This window comes from Chanos chanos, chromosome 15, assembly GCF_902362185.1.
Source record: "Chanos chanos chromosome 15, fChaCha1.1, whole genome shotgun sequence".
Lineage (NCBI taxonomy): Eukaryota > Metazoa > Chordata > Actinopteri > Gonorynchiformes > Chanidae > Chanos > Chanos chanos.
In genome coordinates, this window is record NC_044509.1 from 7,948,467 (window position 1) to 7,972,446 (window position 23,980).

General features: G+C 43.8%; 1 protein-coding gene across 2 annotated transcripts; it reads left to right on the forward strand.

Moving 5' to 3' along the window:
* The first annotated feature begins 1,753 nt into the window (after positions 1–1,753).
* Positions 1,754–23,803, forward strand: fgf11b (fibroblast growth factor 11b). 2 transcript variants are annotated; one of them, XM_030792485.1, is made up of 5 exons: positions 1,754–1,946; positions 13,938–14,048; positions 15,989–16,092; positions 23,314–23,512; positions 23,670–23,803. In XM_030792485.1, the coding sequence occupies exons 1-5, from the start codon at positions 1,754–1,756 to the stop codon at positions 23,801–23,803; spliced, it is 741 nt and encodes a 246-aa protein (XP_030648345.1). The 2 variants fall into 2 exon arrangements, with proteins under 2 accessions (XP_030648345.1, XP_030648346.1); XM_030792486.1 differs by lacking the exon at positions 1,754–1,946 and adding an exon at positions 4,531–4,552.
* The last annotated feature ends 177 nt before the right edge of the window (positions 23,804–23,980 follow it).

Below are 23,980 nucleotides of genomic sequence, written 5' to 3' on the forward strand. Positions count from 1 at the left end.
CGTGCAGAATTTGCAGAGTGCCAAGAGACAGAGAAAATGGACTGGGATAAAGAGATATCACAAAGAGAGGGCAAAGAGGAAAAGATGAATTCAGTGAGCCACAAAGTAAACCACGGCGCGAATGAGAGAGAAAGATGAAAGAAACATGCAAGCCTAACACCAGACTAGACCAGAGCGTTCTTTTCGTTTTTACAATGTGAAAGGCAGCTGCTTCCTCTTTATGGTAAAAATCCGAAAATAAAGAGGCAAGCAGTACCCTCACCTCCTGTAAAAGTGTGTGTGTGTGTGTGTGTGTGTGTGTGTTTAAGTGTGTATGAAGAGAAAAAATTAGCCTGGGGTGACTGACTCATAGTGCATGTCGCTGATGTTCTTCCCGAGGTGACTGAAAGCTGTCACCATTGGCATCTAACGCACACCCTCTTCTCTTCTCTTCTCTTCTCTCTCTAACACACAGACACACACACACACAAACTCTCTCTCTCTCTTTTCTCTCCACCCCCCTGCCTCTGAAGGACAGTCAGATTGGGGAGGTGGCATGCGAGGGGAATCGTAGCTCGTCTTAGAGTGTTAACTCTAAAGAGTGCTGCCAGTCTCGTTGCTTTCCTTTCTCTCTCTCTCTCTCTCTCTCTCTGTGTCTTTCTCTCTCTCTCTCTGTGTCTTTCTGTCTTTACCCAGTAGGCTCTTCATCTCAATTTTTCTCTACTATTTTCTGTTAGTGCTCTCTATCGTTTCTGTTTTGCTTCAACTCTCTCATCCTCTCCCTCCCTCTCTATCTCTCTTCTTGTATCTTTTGCTCTCTCTCTCTCGTTCTCTCTCTCTGTCTGTGCTGCTAGCTCTCTCGCTCCCTCCCTCTTTCGCTCTCTCATGAATGTCACCTCTACTGGTGGTAGCGACTGGATTTTACGCACACACACGCGCTATCTTTGGGGGGGTAGGTAGGGTGGTGGGGGAGAGAGAGCATGCCAGAAGAGGCGGAAGGGAAATTTCTCCTCGTCCACCCTTCAGTTACTGGCTTCATTCTTCCCAAACAGGGTCCGATCCGGCTCCTAAAGCGCCTCTGGATCTAAATCCGCTGGATTACCGTTTCAGATTAATTTTTTTTTTCCGGGAATGCAAAATTAACCATCCTGAAACTGCCGGGGCGACCATCTGCATATTTCTCTTAGGATATACGTTCAGTTTTAATCTAAATAATCTTTTTTGGTTTTTGTCTTTTTTTTTATGTTTATTTTTTTTTTTTAGTCATCGCTAGGAGAACTTTCCGAGCCAAAGGAGGAGGAGCTGTCTACTTGTGCGGATGGTGCCAAAGCTCTGTTTAGCTCTTTCTCTCTGTGAACAGCATCATAAACTTTAGCCTCGTGAGTGTTTTGGTCTTCGGGAACAATGTGACAGGGGAGGGGGGTGGGACAACATGTCGACAACGTCGCAACGATGATTCCGGATTTTTCTCTGTGTTTTGAAAGAGATGAAGAGTTCATATGAGCAATGATTTATATTTTCAAGGCGAGGATGATGGACAAACCTTGGGCTGTTGACTCTAATAGAACTTAGCAATTCTACCTCTTTCCTCTTCGAGGAAACACTCGGACGTGTGCTTGACATCAACCTCAAAGCTTTTCGCTCCCCCCCTCCCCCTCAGTTGGGGGTCTGACCTTTTGCTTTACCTTTCTCTGGGGCTGACGGACACAAGCCGCCAACAGGGGGACTTGTGGACAAAAAGAGACCCCCCTCCCAAAGGTGAGAGGGGGGGAAGATGGCAGCTCTTGCCAGCTCTCTCATAAGACAGAAACGGGCAGTCAAGGACGACCAGACCAACCGACCGATAGCCAACAAACGCAAACCTTGTCCCAAGAGCAACAAGTCTCTTTGCCAGAAGCAGATCCTAGTCCTCATCTCCAAAGTTCGACTATGTGGGGGTCGACGGGGAAGAACAGACAAAAGGCCAGGTAAGATATTCTCTCTCTCTCCCTCTCTCTCTCACTCACTCTCTGCCTGATCTTTGATTGAATGGTAAAATCCCCCAATGGTCACAGTGGACGCCATAGTTTCAGGGGACTGTTGATTTACTGCAGTGCCTTTTCTGTTCGTAAAATAAAGTTGAGACACATCCTGACTCATCGAGAAAGGTTCCGTTTCTAAAACAAAGTTGAAAAATTTTGACCGATTATTGAGGAAACTCCAGTTTGACCTGTGCAAAATACAGAATACATGCTCAGGCACACTGAAACACGAATTTGAACAGTGATTTCATGACGTTTCCACATAAGATAAAGTACCGGCGTATTTTAGGTGCCGGACACCTTCAGTCTTATTCTTACTTTTATGAGGACAGGGTCGCCTGACTCGTACCCGTGTTGCTTTACAATAAGTCTACAACTTGCGGTGGCAAGGCCTTTGTGATGAGGTAATTTACATCTTCTTTAAGAATCCCTGATGACTGTGCTATTTTCAGTTCTTTTCACCTTTTTGGCGTGCCTGCGAGAGACTAATTACTACAGAGGAGATGTTGAGTGGGCGTGCGCGTGAAAATGCCTTTGTGAATATACGTGTGGGCGTGCGTATGGAAAATATTAACAAAACATTACCTTGGAGTTTAATTATATTTCGTATAAGATCCTTAACCTAGAAATGACTCCGTGCGCTTCAGACATGGACTTCTATCATGCTCCTTGTCAGAGTAACCTTGCCACTGGCAAAATGTACGAGAAACACAAGAGAAATGGTAGGAAACACATTTAGCCACATTGCTTGGTTTAAATGAACCATACAAAAAAAAATCTTTTTTTTTTTTTTAACGATAACACAGAGGACAACAACACAGTTGCAGTGCAGATGAATAATCCCATCAGATTAGAGTGTGATATTTTTCTGTCAGCTCTGAGAGCAAGATAATGCCACACTCTCTTATGTCTGCTATTGGTTCAGTCATAAATTAGGTTAAAAGATTTGGAAATGGAAGCCACTGTCTCTAATATTATCTCAAAGAATGTAAGTGCTCGGACAAAATGCATTATTTTGCAATAAATGAAATGAGAAAAAGGGGGGGGGGGGAGAGAGAGAGAGAGAGAAAAAGAGAGGGAGGGAGGGAGGGAGACATGTTTTGTGAGTAAATGAAAGTGATTACAGCCATGGATATTAATCTCTCTAGTAAACATGATCTCTCAACATTGAGTGCTCAACTATTTTACACAGCAATCATCTGGGTGAAATACGGGAACAGTCAGAACTTTGTGTGTGTGTGTGTATGTGTTTATGAATACAAGAGGTATTTTGGCTAACGCCTGGAAATGCATTGTGCTGTATTTACATCCCATTGATAACCTGAGGGTGCATTTCCACACTGTGCTAAAGCTGACTTATTATAATGTGATAAGGTTTTTCAGATCCAACTCAATGCAAATATGTTCACGCACACACAAACACAAACACACACACACACACAGTCAGGCTCCATCATTTCAATGATGCAGTAGTCTCAACAGAATTCCAGTTGCATATTTCGTTATGGGGTGAAAATGTCTGTTTTTTTCATGACTTCCAGACCAAGAAGTTCTTAGGCAAGGCTGGTACTCCCGTGTGACAGATGCTAGGGCAATCACTAACATTGAAAATGTTCTTGTGATACGTTCTGTTGAAAATATCTTCACACAGTAATATCATTACACTCATATTAATCAGGTCACGCCGTCGACATATCATACCACCACAATACTGGCCCAGTTTCTCTTCTTCACGTCAATGTCATGTTAGCGTTACATCTGGACCCTGCTTTCCTCCACTCGATAGTCCTTCACGCAGGCTTTGAGCGTCTGGCTCTGAGGTTTCGTCATTAGAGCAATGTTACCCTCTGCGTGCCTCCAGTCTGGGAGACGGTTGTAGGCTTACTGCTTGAGGTAAAGCCTCTGACACCCTCCGGTGTGCGATGACTCTCCCCTCCAGCTGATCGATACAACTCATTAACGCATACTGATTAATCAATAGGCAGGCCTCTTGGTTTGCCCAGCGAGGAGAGAGAGAGAGAGAGGGGGGGGAGTGAGAGAGAGAGAGAGAGAGAGAGGGGGGGGGGGGGGAGTGAGAGAGAGAGAGAGAGGGTGGGGGGGGGGGTGGAAATGTAAACTGTATATACGCATAGGCATGGTGCGTGTGTGCGCACACACAGACTCACGCACACACACACACTCTCATATAAATGTACACAACCACCTGCTTTAAATCAAACGAGGTACTTGGTTATCACTTGGACTCTTGGTTTTATTTATCAACAACATCTACTCACAGATAACGCACGGTCGATGAATGACTCTAATCAACAGAGGGCTAAAAAAAAAAAAAAAAAAACACGTTTGGAAATGAGTTTCTTGTCCTGTAACCCACTGGTGAATTGGGCAAGACTGGAAAAAAAAGGGTAAAGAAAATGTGGAGATAGAGGGGATACAGAGAGAGGGCTTGAGAAAGAGAGAGAGAGAGAGAGCTTGAGAAAGAGAGAGAGAGAGAGAGAGAGAGAGAGCGAGCGTGTGTGAGCAGGTCACGAGGACAGACCAAGCAGAGGATAGCATTAAGCTGACCGCAAAAGATGGGGCCTTCAACTCGCTTAGTCAACAACACCTGATCACACTGCACAGTGTAAGGTAGCCTGCCCCCACAGCACTGACAGTGACAGGGGTCAGAGAGGGAGAAAGAGAGAAAGAGAGAGAGAGGGAAGTGTGGGGTGACAAAAAGGAAGGAAGAGGAATACAAGGAGAGATGAAGGAAAGAAGGGATGTAAATGAAAGGTGAAGGAAAATGAGTGTTAGATGGTGTGAGAAAAAAGATTCCTACAAGAGGTTAAAAGTATAAGTAGTTACTATGTGACTGTGCAGATAGTGTGGAAAAATGCAGGTTTCTTACCGTGAAAAACAAATGAATAGATTTACACAGTATATTGATAAGGCATGCTTGTATGACATTACATTGTTTCGATAATGCAGGTTTGTATGACATCACACTGTAATGATATAGCAGGTCTATATGACATCACATTGTATTGATACAGCCAGTTTTTAATGACATCACCATTGTATTAATAAAGCCAGTCTTTATGACATCACACTGTACTGATATAGCAGGTCTTCATGGCATCACACTGTACTGATATAGCGGGTCTTTATGACATCCCATTGTATTGAAATGTCAGATCTTTCACGAGTTCAGACCTCCTGGTACTTCATCTGAGGAGTGTCACAGAGGAGAGAATGTGGGCACATACTTTCTCACATAGACACAGAGAGAGAGAGAGAGAGAGAGAGAGAGAGAGAGAGAGAGCTCAGAGTGTCATATCTCCAAGTGCTGCAGCAAAAACCGCAAGCCAAAATTAGCCTCTTATCAGACCAAATCAATGAAATCTGCTTCATCTGTCCATTTCAACTTCACCTATCAAAATACAGAGCTTGACTTCCAGACTATCCTGCCCACTCATGAACCGTTCAGCTCATGAAATCAGATCAGTTTAATTTTCTTAATATAACCCAAATGTTAGTCTACCATTTGGGCATGTTCCGGGTTTTTTCTCCGTAACAACCCCGTGGCATTGCGGTGACAGTGAGAATCAAACTCACGATCATATCCGTAATATTTCATGAGTCAATTCCTATTTGACTGATGATCACTGCTGTTAATGACACAAAACTAATTGGTGTTGACATTTAGAACTTCCGATTTATTATCATTTTTGCGCCCCCCCACCCACCCCCTCCCTCTCCTTAAGTAGAGGATCTCTCTCTCTCTCTTCATAATTTAGAATTACCAGTTACCCACCATTTTGTAAGTCTCCCCTCTGTAGTCACAGGACTTGAGGTGAGCTAGGCTACAGTATGTATCCTCTGACATGTGTAAAAGCCAATCACTCATTTCTACACACACGTTGTGCTGACAACATAATACATGGGACCCTGACAGTCAGTATCCACCTCAGGGATTCAAACTATTCATCTGTAGTCTGTTAATATCTTTTTTTTTTTTTTTAATGTATATGTGATTCAAAAGACAATACTCACCATGCCTTGAATAACATGTATTTGTCAGTGCTACAACACATCACGATTTGTGCTTGTGTACCAAATACCATCTCTGCCTTTCTGCAGTGTTTCTCTGTGGAGGATTTTTGCAAAAAACGATAAACTTCTCGTCTTGAGAAAAACAATCTGAGTCAAACAGAGCACTGCAGAGTCTTGGACACAGACATCTGTTTCTAAGCATCCCTCCTTAGCAACAAGCCAGGGAGATATCAGATTCTGCACCCTTTAATTTGATAAAGGGGATGGCAAATATGCAAACTTCATAATCCATTACGAAACAATATGCGTTTCAGACAGTTTCATAATCTGTGAAGAATTTTCTGGAAGAGCGGACAATTAGAGTCGAAGGGATTGGTGATTTTTTATTTGTTTTGTTTAGGGGGCTTATTTTTCGCAGCGCGGGGAAAATTCAGCCCCCTAGGACAGAGTCAGTTAAGGGGAGGACGGTTCCCCAAATCAGTTTGGAATGGAACAAAAAGCCCCCCCCCCCCCCCCCACCCCCCCCATTCCCCAGATTAGGAGACATTCTGTCCGAGAAAAAAAAAAAAAAGAAAAAAGAAAAAAAAGATCAGAGGAAACATTAAAGTGTGCCAAATGTTCTCTAGCTCTTCTGATAACCAGACCGCAGTCTGCTATCGCAGGACAGGAAAATACTCTGCCCGAGCCAGAAAAAAAAAAAAAAACCCAAAAAAACCCCCAAACATTATCTCTAATACAATATACTCTATTTATAGACTCTACAATTACTCCCTATTTCACTGCTGCTTTCATATAACTTCGATGATATAAAACCAGAGTGTATGTGAGTAAGAACAAGAGGCTGAAGCCCATTGACTGCGGTTGTGCCAGAGGCTTCACGCTCACTGACATTTACGTATTTAAAAGTGTCTTATAGGCAGAACGGCGCTAGAGCTTACTGTCAGGGCTTAATGTATCTATAGAAAAGAAAAAAACAAAAAAAGAAAAGAAAAAAGGAGATTTTGACGTCTTTGGGGAGGTCCGAGGTAAAGGAGTTCAAGTTTATTTACTTATAGAGGGAGATGAGTAAAGACATAACCGGAGGAAATACCTTTTCGCCCTCTCGTCTGACGCCCTAAAGACGTCGCGAATGACAAAGAAGGCTTTGATAGCCCCTCGCACGCAGAGGCCGAAATTGAATTTGTGGATACTTTGATTAAACCTGACAAGGACAGATTGAGTTTGACCTCTAACAAGAGACAAGAGATACAGAGAAAGAGCTGTGTGTCGGTGCATGTGTGTGTGTGTGTGTGTGTGTGTGTGTGTGTGAGAGAGAGAGAGAGAGAGAGAGAGAGAGAGAGGAAGGAGAAACAGGAAGAAAACACAGATGCTTAGATATTTAAATCTCTAAAGTGTGTTTACTTAGGCAGTTAGGGTTTTTTTTTGACTTTGTAAGCAATGTGTGTCATTCCTGGCAGGCTGAGTTCCAAAGGACTCGGATTCCACCGGAATCAAAAAACATTCTCAAAACACACACAGATCCCCGGATAGAGGAGAAAACAAAGGCCATAAACAAGGCTGTATACACTTTCATTTAACATCACCACAGCCGCACATATCATGTTCTCAAGCACCATTCTTAATGTCGCTCTTTATAAACTACACTTTAAATCGCTGGTGTTTACCGCTGCGACCTCATTTGTTTACAGTTTACCACAGTAAACCATTAAAAAAGAATAAGGCACTAACAGTTGATTTCTCAAGAGACTCGTGGGGTCCTTGAAGGCTTTGAATGACAATGACAAGGACATGTCAAACGTATGACACGCAGATGCGGGGCAACACCGCGACTACACCGCTTCTCTGACTGGCATAGTTAAATATTCACAGATATAATATTCACAAACTCAACAAGAGCCTAATTGGCAGTGTGACAGAAATGTGTCATTAGCAGTGAGACACACTGTTGTTAGATCTGTAAGGTTCTGTAATAGAGGAAAGAAAATGGCTTTTCTGTAATTTGCTTATTCTGCCTATTTTCAGCTAACATACTGATGCTATGCAATTTTCACCTACTGAGGAAAAAGGATATGCGGTAGAATAATATGAGAGAGTTAGAGAGAGAGAGAGAGAGAGAGAGCACAAGGAGGAAGGGTACTGAGAGAGAGAGAGAGAGAGAGAGAGAGAGAGAGAGAGAGAGAGAGAGAGAGAGAGAGACAGAAGGAAAGAGAAACTGACAAAAAACGGGGAGAGAGAGAGAGAGAGAGAGAGAGAGACAGAAGGAAAGAGAAACTGACAAAAAACGGGGAGAGAGAGAGAGAGAGAGAGAGAGAGAGAGAGAGTGAGAGAGACATTGAGAGACCAAGGGAGATTGACAAAGAGAGAGAGAGATATTGGGAGAAAGAATGAGAGAGATCAACAAAGAGAAAGAAAGAGAGAAAGAAACAGAGAGATGTTGAAAGAGAGAGAGAGATGAACATAGAGGTTAAAAAAAAAAGAGGGATTTACAGGGAGTCCTTCTAATGAAAGGTGAGGGAAGCCCCTGTAGTTTGGCCCCAGTCAGAGTGCAGTATGAGAGATGCCCTTGGCTGCTCACTCAAGCAGTGCCTGTAATTACACCGCGCTCTCTTATCAAGATGAGGCAAAGCCGCAGCCCAGACGGCCATAAAGCAACAGACGCACCACGACCCAAGCCCGACAGCAGATTTACACAGAGCCAGAAACCCACAGCTAGTCACACTCCGACTCAGTACGCAGTTAACCTTTATCGATCCAGTCCCCGCTGACATTTCGTCTGAATTCAAGGCTCCGCAGTCAAAACTTTTGCTGCTCTGAGGATTTGGGGGGGGGGGGGGGGGGACGCTTTTCACAATGTCAAAGGAAGCGGGCGCATGTTCCGTTTTGCGACGTGATCTCTTTTTATCCAGGCGGGGTCCCGTAACGGGTCCCTTGACTGTCACAAAAAGTCAATCTGAGTCAAGTGAATTAAAAAGGAAAAAAAATAAATAAACCTCACGCCAACATCCAAAACACTTCAATCGCCCCTGAAGTCATTTGATGCATCAAAAGCCATCAGCGTGGGACAGGGAACACACCGAGGCCATGAGCTTTCTTTCTTTCTTTCTTTCTTTTTTTTATTCGTAGGATCATTTCATCACAAAAGTGAATGATATCCATGCCTCAGCTGAACACATGAGCTCGATTTTATTCAAGCCCCCCGCCCCCAAACGCAGAGAGTGTGTGTGTGTGAGAGAGAGAGAGAGAGAGAGAGCGTGTGTGTAGGAAGAACATGCTTTCACGTGCATAGATTTCCAACCTAATTGCCTTACTGAGGGTGACAAAAGTGAGAAGAAAACAAAACGAAACAGCAAGAAAATCCCTCAGCCAATCATATTAATTAAAGGGTATTGATGCGTGAGATTAAATTAGACAGAGCCAGGGGTGAACAGGAGATTACTGTGTGCTGGCGAAAGACGAAAAGAAAAAGCAACCAAAGAAAGAAAAAAAAAAAGGGGGGGAATCAAAAAAATGTTTGCATTCCACAGTCTGTGAGAAAGAACTACTGCCTTATATTAGAAATGGTCACTGCCTGATCTGGAAGAGCAAGTTCAGTACCTTAAGTACTACGGCTCTGTGGTTGTGCGTGTGTGAGAGAGAGGGGGGGGGAGGTAAATATAGTGGGAGAGAGAGAGAGGGAGAGGTACATGTATGCACTGTAATGTACTGCATTAACACAGTATCATGTGACGTGAGGTAAAGACAGGCAGTGTTGTGACCATTCTAAATACACTCTACTGCACGACACCCCACACCACTGTCACCTAGGAACATGCCTATTTACATGTGCCGCTATGACACTTCCTCTTTATTAGGAATACCTGTCTACCCCCCCTGCATACATTTACCTTCACTACAACCACATTTCCATCCAAACAATATATCCAGAGTATTTAAAGTCAGTTGTATGAAATATGCCAGTATGCAAATATTTCATATAATGCCAGTGGTATAGATTTTATGGAAGCCAGTCAGTTCTTATTTTGCATTGCGGTTAGTTTATGGCAGACTAACTGATACTGTTTTGAACAGGTGATTAAATGTGGCAGAGTGTGGTTGTTTCTGGAACACTCTGTGTGTACTCTTTCCTCTCCTTGATGTATATCCAGAGCTTCTCTGGCTGGAGACCAGTGATTTCTGACATAATTACCATCTGTAACAGGACAAGGTCTGGACGCCACAAACTGATTCTCCCCAACACTCCTACTCAGTGTAGCCAGATAAACAGCTCCCCCGGGGGGGAGAGACAGAGAGAGAGAAGATGGAGAGAAAAAGAGAGACAGAGAGGAGAGAGAGAGAGAGAGAGAGAGAGAGAGAGTGGGAGGGAGGGAGTGGGGGGGGGGGAGTATTTCCTCACTCTTTTCCAAGGGATTTCTACTCTCTTTTCTTCCCAGCATGCCCAGGTTCCATATTGCATCTTCTCACGTTTTTTGTCTCTCTCCAACACTCACTCGGTTAATTCCAAATTGAGTACTGATGCAAACAAAGAATCCCCTGTCCTCTGTAACATGTTTGAGCCGTAATGACAGCCATTAAAGCGCTAATTCATCTGCTCTAATGGCTCTAACATCATGGCTCAGGGAACCGGCCGAGAAAACTGCCCCCTGTGTCTGCTCCACGGCCGCGACCATCACAGAGTCAAACACCAGAGAATCACGGTCCGTTCAACACACGACGCACGAACGGAGGCCCCCGCGAGATATGATGACGCTTTTGAAAAGCATTCCCGTAGGTCCGTCCCGCCGTCGCTCGGTTCGGCGTCGGCGTGATTACGGGGTCATAATGGATCCTGTTTCCCGGTGTTTAACAATGCGCCAAGCGTGTATTTCGAAACCACCCGGTGAGTTAATATCGTAAGTGAGTCATCGGTCTTGCTGAGGTGCGGGATGGCGTGCTAGAGGTTTTTGATTAGCCGCCGTCGTGTACGAGCTGTCTATTCAGTGTCTGTGTAAATGTGTGTTTTATGTTTTGTGGGGTTCTGTACAGTGCAATCTTCTCTAATGAAATGATGGTGTCATCTCCCCTCAGATCTTTCCGTCTCCATCCTCTCCACCTCCTTACCTCCACCCTCCCATTAATGATTCACTCTCACGCTGATTGGGTGATATATAGAGTTATTGGCTAGAATGAAAGCTCGCATAATTCAGTGGATATTAGATTGCCAAATACCATAACAGCCGTGGGAAGAGTAAGAATTAATGTATGTATGCAAGAAAAACAAGAAAAAGAGCCATGAGAAGGGAGAGGTACGGAGAACCCTTAAACAGAAAATATGTAACCATCTCTTTGCTTGACAGAGCTTTTAACTTAAAGTGATTCCGACACACTCCCAGTATGGATAAATACACACACACACAAACACACACACACACATATATATATATATATATATGCATGTATTCACATACGCATATACATGTATTCTTATATACACACACACACAAACACACGCGCGTGCACTGAGCTTTGTAACCTCATTGTGTCTATAAATGCTTTATCAGGACGTGCGGGGGTGAGATCAATACAAGTTCTCCCCGGGTCCTGGGAAAGGTTTAGCAGATTCCGCAGTGTGCTGCATAGTGAGTGATGGTGTGACAGCAAAGAGACAGCACCCTTCCACCACACACACACACACACACACACTGAGTCAACCAATCTCAAATTCAATTCTTACTTCTGACTTTGTTGTGTTTTCGTAACCATCTGACTACCAGACAGTAAGCAGCCAAATATACCCTGACATCAGCACAGGCCAAACAGGGCCACGTTGTTGATGGACAGCACTACAAAAATCAAAGACACAAAACAGAACCTTCAGTAAACAAGAAACGTCTTACTCATTTCTCCAAAGAATGTCTTCTGAATAAAAAAAACTTGTTTTTTTTTGTTTTATTAGCACATTTAGGCTAATAACGGTTCAGATGGTCTCCCTTACTCATATGCAGGTTTTTTTGGGTTTTTTTTTTTTTTAAAGCGCTAATCACATTCCACACAGATTATGGAACAGAACAGTAAGGATTTTAGGATTTTGCATATGTTGCTTTCTAAAGAGGCATCTTTAAATAGGTTGAGTTCTGAGATTAAAGAACATGTGCACGGAATAAAATCCAAAAGGCCACTTTTTCTCTCAGCAATAGCAGACAGGTCTCTCTCTCTCTCTCTTTCCCTATTTCTCATACCAACACAAAGTAGGCCTGAGGGACTCCTGCTCATGAAACATTCAAACTCCGTCCTTCCTCTCCGCTCCCCCGTCACAAATAAACGTGTGATGCTAATCTTTTATGGAACAGAAGACAGACATTCTTGCGCTCTCTCAGTGACCGGGGCTCTCACTAAAAATACCAATGACACGCCAGTGGGCAAAGAACGCCTTTAAAGAAAAAAGACTGGATGTCGTGTCTGAGCATCTGTCAAAAAGTTTCTTTTTTTGTAATGGCATACAGTAACTTCATCCAGTAAGCGATATTTTTTTTAAAATGTTGGAATATCCTGCGTGTTATTTAATTAGGCTTACTGACTATTCAAAGAAATAGGCCTATATATTTTTAATCCGCTGAGTCGGTGAAAACGTCTTCCACAAATTACCTCCGCAAACACCCCCTACTGATTTTTGTTTTGAAATAACCTAACGCTTCGCCGCCATGTTGGATGTTATGATTCTCATTTAATTACCATCTAAGACGGCAGCTATCATTTTGTGAAGAGACTTAAGTTTCACTCACATAAATTAGGTTCCCAAATGGATATCTTGAAACTCCAGGCGCCGATGCTTGCTTCAGATTCTGAGTTGTCCTGCAGTTTACTTATGGACATACAATTGTTGACACGACTTTTTGAGTAAACGAGACACCAGCCGTGTCAAAACTTGAAATTAAACAATATGAAAATTCGAGCACTGACGGACGAATTTGTTGTGTAAATAATGACGGCTGAATGTAAATTTAATGGTGGCTAATGAGCACTACAAGTATCGTGTTTCACAGTTCCCAATTTATGTCGCCAGAGTTTTCATCAAGGTTTGAATATCTCCAGAGGGTGGTTAAACGAGGTGTTCAGACTCAAAAAGGACAGCTATGGGGCCATCATCAAGTCATTTTCCTCTTTTAACTCCAATCCTTCTGCCCTGATAACAAAATTGGAATAGTCACATAACCCACGTCATCTTAAGTTTCACAGAGGCAACTGGTAGGAACATGACGTAAGGAGAATATGTTGAAGACGAACAATAGCGGTAACTAGTATCAGTTTCATTCGAGGCTTTGAGCAAAACAATTAAAATAACTTTAACCCACTGCACGGACTGTAATGTAATGAATACAGTCCTAGATTGATTACAGACAGTTGTGTAATGTGAGCTGAAGCACTAAAGATACTTCATTTGCAGCCTGTGTAGCGTTAGTGAGTGTTAGAGTGTGGGGTTTGAGAAAATTTTCATATATGAGACGATAATATTTTGGATCATGAGGTGCATGGGTCAGGTGTACCTGAAATAATCAACCATCAGTTAAGGTAGATGACTAAAACTCAAAATTACGCGCTATCTTTTCATAGTACCCACACATTACAATCTACATAGAAACACAAACAATTTTGAAATGTCACCTGGCGGGAGGATTTTTTTTTTCCCCCATAAAAAAATGTCCTTTTTTGTGTTCTACACGGTTTTTTTTTTTTTTTTTTCGTGATTTTATTTCTGATTTTCGAGAGCTGCACTTCAACGCTGAATAATGTGAAGAGGGATGAGCAGTGTCTGAATGTGTAAACCTACGTTAACCCTTCTCCTCCCCTGGGCCATATTTGACATGCTTTGATGGCTCTCTCCAGAGGCTTTCTCTCTAACCCTGCTCTGCTGTGTGTTCCTCTATGCAGAGCCTCAGCTGAAAGGTATTGTCACTCGTCTGTACAGTCAACACGGCTACTACCTCCAGATGCAGCCGGATGGCACCATGGACGGCACAAGGGACGAGAACAGCTCCTTCTGTAAGTGTGTGTGTGTGTGTGTGTGTGTGTGTGTGTGTGTCTGAGAGAGAGAGAGATAAGCGAAAAGAAGGGGGGCGTGTGTGTGTGTGTGTGTGTGTGTGTACATCAGCAGCAGAAAGACAGAAAAATGCTCTCTCTCCTTGCCTGTTTTTTTTTTCCACAGTTCATTGTGTTGTCCCATTCACTTTATCTTCTTCTCCTCCTTATTCTGCAGTCCCTCACTCTGTGCTTGGTTGACATGTGATAATTCACTGGAGACAAAAGCTTGACATATGGCTTGCATGTCTGGACCATGTCCAGGTGTATTACACTCTCTGACAGGTCGTCCTCTGTAGTTAAGTACTCATTTCATAAAAAAAAAACTGGCCAATGTAATTGATCACTATGGACATGTGACCATGTGTTAAATGCATATTACACACTGGGTCACCACATGTGGCATCTACAATTCATTTCAGAAATGTAACCACACTCACACAAACACACATGCGCGCGCACGCGCATGCACACCTAGAAAACATAACATACTCATTGGCTTTGCAAGTGAATAGGCTTGCAGTACCTAGCAAATGAAAATGTCTCATAATAAAATGAGCTCTACAGTGAAAAGCATGATGCACAAAACCATTACTGTAGTAGTGTTCTGCAGATTTGAAATAGTGATGGAGGAAGATGGAGGAGAGAGTGAATGGGGACAGAGAATGTGCTCTCATGATCTCTCTCTCTCCCTCTCTCTGTGTGTGTGTGTGTGTGTGTGTTTGTCTGTGTGAGTGACAGTAAATTGCCTGACTGATAGCTGCTAGGCAGGTCTAGTGGAGCCATGTCACTCTCTTCATGAAGCAGTCAGCCATATGTCACACTTGTTTACTGAAATGACTGTGTATTAAGACACTTCATAATCCAGTATTAAATTAATATAATTTGTGAAAGGCATGACCAGTCAGGGACTGCTGACACGGATCTTAATTACCATCTGATGTGGGTCTGATGTATCTTCTGTTGTCTGGGATTCCCCTGTAATACATGTTCAGTCTGACAACTGTGACCTGAATGTGACATGAGAAGCAATAAGATGACCTGTCTTCCAAAATTTATGGAAAGGGTCAAATTATTACAGTTTTAGACATGTAATATTTAAGAACATCTAGTATGTGAAAATTATTTCTTTCTCTGTGTTTATCATTCTCACTCCCTCACTTTTTCTCTCTATTTCTTTCTTTCTTTCTTTCTTTCTTTCTTTCTTTCTCTCTCCTTGTCTTTATTGGGGACCTTTCTGGACTGAGTGCATGTGGTCTTTGTAATTTGTATGAAGGAGACTCCATCTTTTCAGCAGGGAGACCAAACTCAGGACAGTATGTCTCTCCAGGGCTTTTCCTTCCTCTCTCTCTCTCTCTCCTCCCTTTTCGCCTCCACGCTCCTCTCTCACATTCTCTCTGTCATCTCTCTGTAATTTCTCTTTCCGTTCTTTCTTTCTCTCTTTCTGTCATTCTCTTTCTTGCCATTTTATGTTCTCTCCCTCCCTCTCTCTCACACCTCTTCATCTCCCTGTCACTCTTTCTTTCTTTCTTTCTTTCTTTCTTTCTTTCTTTCTGTCTTTCTTTCTTTCTTTCTTTCTTTCCTTTTCACTCATGGGCAGAGTGTTGAAGAAGAGAGACTTGACAAGCATGTGCCATAATGAAAATTGAAGTGGCACGAGAAAAAAGCATGTTCTGAAAAGCATTCAGTTTCACTCCATTACCATGACAACCTCTCTCACATTCTCTAGGGTTATAATGATCCTGACACCTGCTACTGATTATAACTTATCCAAGCACAAATTCCTTTAAAGCTTCACGTATGTGTGTGTGTCCGTGCACGCGCGCGCGTGTATGTGTGTGGGTGTGTGCGTGCGCGTGTGTATCTATTTGACCTCTGTCACACTGTCTGTCTTTTGCCAACAGCACAGTTCAACTTGATTCCTGTGGGTCTTCGGATAGTAGCGATCCAAGGGACGAAGACAGGCCTGTATTTGGGCATGAACAGCGAGGGGTACCTCTACACGTCTGTGAGTAATTATTTTTCTAAGCGCGAAGATGATGATTATGATAATGATAATGATGATGATAATGGTAATGACTCCCAAGTGTCTCTCTGTTATTCATAAATAGATCATTAAGGATGTTCACTGCTTCGAACGATAAACTGTCGTGTGGAGACCAAAATTCGTACCCCCTTTAAAATGGAGAAAAGGGAACTTTTTGGACAGTTTGTAGACTTTCGTTGCAGCCCTAAATCATCACTTCTCTTGGTGCCTTGATTGTTGGGGGTGCTGTCCATGGTGCTGAAAATCCAAGCTGCCAGAAATCTTTCTTCAAGATTAGCTGTGATAAAGCTATTGCTAAAATACCATCCATGACATATCAGGAGATGGTTTTGACAACTGTTTAACCTAACGTATTCACTTCACACATGGACCGCAGCACAGATGTATCACACAAGAAGGTAAGATTATTGAGGACCATACAACGGAGGTCCAGTCTGAGTCTGTGCGTGTTGGATTTTTCTTGTTTGCGCTTGAAGCTGTGTTGTTTTAAACATGTAAGGTTATGGTTCCCTGAGGCTTTCCCTTCCTTTCCACAAATAAGAAATAATAACAAGGGTTTAGGCATTGCAGCGTGACCAATTACCGAAATTGTGTTTGATGTCGAAGAAAGCTGAGAGGAACAGCATTAGCAGGCAAGGTGAATGGGGTATTTAGACTGTGTTACAGCGGGGGCAGGACCTGAGAGCAGAATCCATAATGAAGTATCTCTCAGAGTGAGGGAGTGGTCTATGAAGCGTTTGTTCGCTAAGCTGCATTTGGGAACGTGTGTGTGTGTGTGTGTGTGTGTGTTATATAGAGAGAAAAAGAGAGAGTTTGAATGAGAGAAAGAGCATCCCTGAGCTGGTGATTAGAATGCAGGGATGAGAGAGGCTTTTGTCTCCTGCCTCTCTCTCTCTCTGTGTGAACAGAGAAATGAGGAGGATTTTTTTTTTTTCCTCCTCAGAAGTGGAGAGTATCGTTTGGTTCAAAGGGAACTCGCTCTTTAATTCAAACAAGCCCGGTGTGAATTTTCTGCCGCAATGCAAGTATCAGGGCGTTCTGTCTTACATTTTCTGTGCCAAAGTTTCCCTCCCAAACCTAAGCTCAGTTCCTGACCTGTCTATTCTGCCCTCTCTATTCTGGAGAAGAGGTTACCATGTCAACATTATACCTTCATAAATGTCTTATGAAATGACATCACATGCTGTCTCAAAGTGCTGGCCAATGAGCAAGACTTTTCTTACTTTGTTTAGTGTACCATATGGGTGAATAGACAGTTATGTAAGCTAATGTATTTTTACATAATGTGTAATGTGCTTACATTATAAGCTCTTTATAGAGCTCTTTAGGCATTATCTACACATTTTAGCATCTTCACCAGGATCTGCTACATTAGATAGTCTGCTCTGAGTGTCTCTGTGTGTGAGTGTGTACCCATGTGTATGTGTATGTGTATGTGTGAGTTTGTTCACCCATCTGTGTATACACGTGTGTGTGCATGCATGTGTGTATGTGTTTGAGCCCATATCTATGTGTGGATGTGTTTGTGTGTGTGTGTGTGTGTATGAGCGTATGTGTGGCGTATGTGTACATTTGTGTGCATGTGTTTGTGTGTGTGCTCATGTGTGTACATGCACTTTTTTGTCGATGTGTGATAACCTAGGTGTGTATATGTTGTGTGTGTTTGGATGAGTGTGTACATTCATGTCTGTATGTATGTGTGTGTGTGGGTGCGTGTGTGCATTTGCTTGTGTGTGTGCATGTGTGCGTGTGCATGTGAGCACACACACGTGTGTGTGTGTGTGTGTGTGTATGTGTGTGTGTACCTGCACATTTGCACCCATGTTCATGCGTGCAGATACATGTGAATCTGTGTTTGTATGTAGCAGTCATTGTGCATCAGTTGAGACTGCGTATGACACTGAAGACAAACGCACATGCTGGTGACAACAGTGACAGTGACAGAGAGAAGCTTAGAGCAGTGACAGAACCAGACACAGAGGACACAGCCCGGGGACGGGGGGGGGGGGGGGGGGGGGGGGGGGGGGGGGGGGGTACGGGACACCAGACCCTGCACTCTTTTCCCTCTCTTACAGCCATCCCTTCATTTCTCTTTCTCTTTTCCATTTTCCTAAGCGTGTCCAGCATTTCCCCGTATGTATTCAACTCCTCTGTATGCGTCCTGTGTAGAATCCAAAGCCGTAACTTGCCTTCTTCAGGACAGAACGTAGAGTCTCTTTCCTTCTGAGACTTATTCCGTTCTCTGATTTCTATCCGCTCGTTTGAATTTCAAGGCCACGACCGTGGAGATGTTCTCTGGTTTTGCGAGCGCTCGTGGAGACGGTGAGGAAGTTTAGTAGTTGAAGGGAAACTCCGTGTCATTGTGGCACTGTGTGAGGTGTGTGTGTGTGTGTGTGTGTGTGTGTGTGCGCCTAGGCTACCTGGGGTGGACTCGTGAAAATGGCTTCCTGTTAAAAATAGAGCTGGGTTTCGTCCTGACCCACTTAATCATCTGTGTGCTCCGGAAAAACCCTCCAGGGTTAAGAGAGAAAACGGGGAGGGGGAGGGGATTGGGGGGGCGGGGGTGGGGGGTGGAGGGGGGGGGGGGGGCTGACACAATTGAAAGATTCTTGATTTCACAGAAATAGTTTTTGGCTCTGATCTGGCTTCAACTATGATCAGCCATTATTCATATCAGAGCAGCCCCGTTTGTGAGCTGTTAGGTCACAGAATTTACGCTTTGAAATGTGTGTGTGTGTGTGTGTGTGTGTGTGTGTGGTGTCTCTATCTCTCTTTTGATAAATGGTTCCCGACTCTATTCTTTTCCTCTGCAGATTTTATTGAGATGCAGGACGACACAGTCAGTAAGATACAATCACTCTCATCAAATGGAAGACAGCAAGAGCAAAAGCAGATACGGAGAGAGAGAAGAAAGAGGGAGAGAGAGAGTGCCAGGAAAGTGGGATAAAGCAGGGGAGGAGGTATAGCCAGAGATATACTGACACGAATAATTCAAAACCTCAACACAGTTATTCATTTTAACAGCCCAGTGCGCTACAGCTCTCCTCAAAGAGCACAGTTCTGCTTCCAGAGAGACGGGACAAAATGACCAGTCACTCAGGGTACGGTTGTTTCCCCCTGTTCTCCCCACAGCTTAATGAACCCCAACGTGCTCCAGCCCATAGTCCATAAAGCCGGGGCCCCATTTCACCGCAATTTCTATTTGCACCGCTCCCTTTATGGCCAAGAACACTAGTTGGCCATTGAGTATCCCAAGAAACTACAACTCCACTCCACGTCCTGTTAGGCAGGAGTGAAGGATACGTACGGGGGAGGGGGGGGGAGCAGGTAATGTGGGGGCGGCTCTAGTCACTGAAATTGAAGACATTACCTGACAGCGCTCCAACCTGCATCTTATTGACAGCGGGAGCTTCATCTGTCACTCAAAACCAAGACTTATGCAGACAGCGGTCAGGAATCCCCCCCCCCCTCCATACAACTCCATCAGTTAAACATCATGCATCGCTTTGTTGGGGGAGGGGGTCCCTGATAGCCTCTCATTTGTTTGTTTAACCAGACGGCTTGATCTGTGTCATCCTATTTTAACCCCTCGTGATAGTGGCGTCTACGCCTTACTGATTTATGTAATGTGGCATGTCACAGAACATCTGCACAATGCTTGAAAAACGTCAACAAATGCGCTTTTCTAACCCCCACCCCCTGCCCGGCACATGTACAACTGGCAAGACACATTCCATTACACACACACACCCGTATGCACGACACTCTGCGGAGTCCAGGCATACGCTGAGAGGAGAGTCCCATTAAAGGGCATTATGGTGAGTGATGATCATATGGGAGAGTGACTGCAGATGTAATATAATGCTGTTGAACTGAAGCTGGATTACTGCAGCTGGACAGATTTAGTCACTATAACACACGGCTCCGCCCCTTGTCCAAAACCTCGCTCCTCCTGCTGTTCCCTGCAAAAAAACAAACAAAAAAAAACATTTCACCCCTTCATCAACCCTCTGGGCGTGTGCAGTCGAAGTCCTCTCTTGCTTTGAGTGTTTTAGTGTAAGATTGTTTATCTCAATTCCACCCTGGAGAGGTATTCACCCAAAGATTAATAGCTTTGGATATGCCAGTATTTAGGCATTGTGTAATGTGGGCGAAAGCATGTTGAAGACTGTTTTATTTAGAGTACCTCCCCGTGAAAAGGTTGCCTGCTGATTTTATGTCTGTTTATGATTCAAATAGTGTTGGCTGATCTGAACTAATGTGATGTAGCACTGAATTATGCATCTATCACAAAAATAGCAAAAAAAAAAAAAAATATATATATATATATATATATATATATATATATATATATATATGAATATATTAATAATGCAGCTTGAGTTTCCAGCGTTGTTATATGTTCTTACACTTTTCTTCATCTTACAAAGAGCGTGAAAGAAAATGGAAGGCATAAATTTATTAGCCTGTCCAACTGAAAAATGGAGTTTAATGCTTGTATTTTGAAAGTGGCTTTTACTTCAACTTTTAAAGTGCTGCATTTATATACACAAGCTATGAGTCATATCTCCTTGTTGTGGACATGTTTTCCAGCAGACAATCACAAGCATAAAATGTTTCATGGTGAAGCACTGGATAAGAACTGCTTCGATTATGAACATAGTTTTCTTTTTGCCTTCCTCTCTATGCAAATACTCAGAAACTGATTATGATGGCTATATTCCCTTAAGACAGATCATATGACGCACAGTGTGATATAATGAATGCGAACATGCAGATTGCCTGGAGTGTCCCGAGTGTTAGTGACTTTGTAATGTTACAGTAACAAGGTTGTTAATTCATCTAGAACCATCACGAGGAACCAATCTGGTGCCGCAATAAGATACAGTGCTCACCTCCTGTCAATTTCATGCTTTCTGAACAAAAAGCTGCGAGGAGTTTATTGATTGAAAAATCTCTTTGGTGGTGGGCGGAGGGAGGGTGGGATGTCATATCTCGCCACTCCGTTCTATCACGCCGCTGTTATTTAAACTGTATAATGCTTCATAAGCTCTGCTCGGACTGAATTATAAAGAGTCTCTGAGCTACAGAGGAACCGAGTGGTGGTTGGGGGGGGGGCTAAATGGCAGTTATCCTATTTTAGTTGCTACACCGATGAAAGCAGAGGGTAAGTTTTTATAGAGTAGGTAGAATAGAAGTAATCAGACACCTTTGTGTGGTTAGGGAGGGACGGAAAGAGGGAGGATGAAGGGGGGGGGGGGCAGGGGAGGTGGGTGGGTGGGTGTGGTGGGGAGGTGGGTGGGGGAAGAAGGTCGAAACGCCGCTCTGCATGACAAAGAGGCTCGTCCCGGCGCTCGGGATTCTCAGCACGCAGGACGGATATTACCCCACTCTCTAGATTTCATTAGAATTCTTTCTGGCTCAAGATGCGGAGGAAAGAGACCGCGCGATGTCGGTCAATGAGTCGCGAGCGAAAGGGATTAGCGTTTTTATTTCGCTCTTTCATTCACACCTTTCAAGTTTGCGCCCAGACGCCAGGATGCGAGGACAGAGACCCTTCTCGCGTACGGCCCTTTTTTTCGTTCTGCTCGGTGACTCTCTTGTCATTGAAACGTCCTTTGGTTAGGCAGAGCTTGTGATGGTAACCGATACCATAGCCCCAACTTGAATTCAAAGGTCAAGCTGTTGTCGGAGTTAAGCCAGAGATGGGGAAATTGAGTTGTGCGTCCTCTTGTATATCCATCCGGAAGCCGTCCAATGAGTTATCTTGATAAGATCAGAGGTCAAAAGAGGTTATGTTGTTGGGGGAGGCAAAAAATTTGGATGGTCTTAGATAATGGATTGTCCTTAGAAGTTAACACCAGGGAAACAGCCTGGGTCCGACAGACGCAATCATCTTCTCACCTCACTTACACAACTGGTAACAAATCATCTATTGCTTTGGGTCAGTGTTTGTCTGATGCAGGCTTCAGGCCGCTCATTTTGGAGATGAGCTGCCTCTGTATCCGAGAACGCTCGAGGAAAAAAAGGAAACCAGCTAAAAACGCGTTATTTGACGACACGCTGGGCGTACTCGTTGGTTGTTATTCAAGTTCTGCAAGGTTGAAGAACCACAGTGTCCCAAAGCAACTCACAATAACCCATTCCAAAGCATGTACTCACACCCAGTCTGGGACCCTCTTACACACACCACCACCCTCCTCCTACTCCTCCTCCTCCCCCCAGCCTGCCTCCTCAGCCCTCCTGACAGAAGCCGAGACTCCGGGCCTCCGTCAGCTCTTTCTGGCCTGCTACTCCCACTAAATCAATCCTGCAGATTGGGTTTGCGCTCTGACAGGGCAAGGACCCTGACGATGACTAAGAGAGATGTACACTTGTCACTTGTGGTTACTGTCACCAGGCAACAGTGGGCTGGGGCGGGGGGGGGGGGGGGGGGGGGGGGGAAGGGTGGGGCATTGGGGGGGGGGGGGTGGGGGGTGGTGGTGGAGAAGCATAAACATAGGTGGTCGGTCCTGAAATAGAGTTCGATCTTGAAATAGAGTTTGAAATGAATTGAAACAAATTTTAAAAAGAGAGAGAGAGAAACTTTATTTCTTACCAGGTGCTTAAGCAAGCACCTTTTTTTTTTTTTTCCCCTGTAAGCTTTATGTCAACACAGAAATGAAGTAACTACAGGCTGTACACTACCTTAGCTGTGCCTTTTCACACCAATCTGCATGTATGTGTTTTTTACAACTCAATGTGCTATAATTATTGACTTGTTTATATGCATCCGTTTTGAGAGTGCTCACCAGTTAGTCCCGTGACTCTGCGTTCCTTTGGGAACAATGTGAAGTTCATCAGTCATGTTAATGAATGCACATACTACAAGAGGAGTAATCTCTCTTCTCCTCTCCGGAGACCATAACTCTTCTGCTTTCAAAGAAATAGGAATATGAACAGAATTTCAATATTCCTTTTAAAGCTCTGAAGATTCGAGGTTCTCGGTGAGATTTTGGGATGGCTTTGTTTCTTTTTTTTCTTTTTTTTTTTTACGTGGTTGTAAAGAGACAGCTGTGCACAAATATGTTTGTGAATAAATATGTGCATAATTTTTCTTTTTTTTTTTTTTTGATTTCTTTCCGTTTTTTTTTTTACTTCACTTTTTCTTGTTTGTTTGCTCGTTTTCTTTTTTCATCACAGGAACATTTTAATCCGGAGTGCAAGTTTAAGGAGAGCGTTTTTGAGAATTACTACGTGACGTACTCCTCCATGCTGTACCGCCAGAGCCAGTCGGGCCGGTCCTGGTACATCGGTATCAATCGCGAGGGTCAGGTCATGAAGGGTAATCGAGTAAAGAAGACCAAAGGGGCCGCCCACTTCCTGCCCAAAGTCATTGAAGGTCAGTTATACGCCGCTTCATTTAAAATTAACTGTGTAGATGCCTTCACATCAAATGACCAACTATGCACCATCACTGGAATGTTTCGGTTTATGCTGCCTCTCTCTCTCTCTCTCTCTCTCTCTCTCTCTCTCTCTTTTTCTCCTCTTTCCCCCAGTTGCCATGTATAAAGAGCCTTCGTTACATGAGCTGGTGGGGGAGCAGAGCCCCCCTAGGAAAACAGTAAAGACCTCAGACTCGCCCTCCCAGCAGAACGGGAGGAAAGAGGCCCCTAAAGCAGACGCTTCTTAGCACAGGGGACCAAGGGTGGAGCAGGAGCAGCGCTGACACTCAACTCTCAATCTCCCCTCATTCGTTAGGGCTGGAGGAATTGCCCCTCCCTCCTCCCAGGACAGTGGTAGGTCGAGGGTCAGCGGACCGAAACCTCCAGACACTGCGAGGGAAGTCAAACTCGGCCCTCTAACGTTG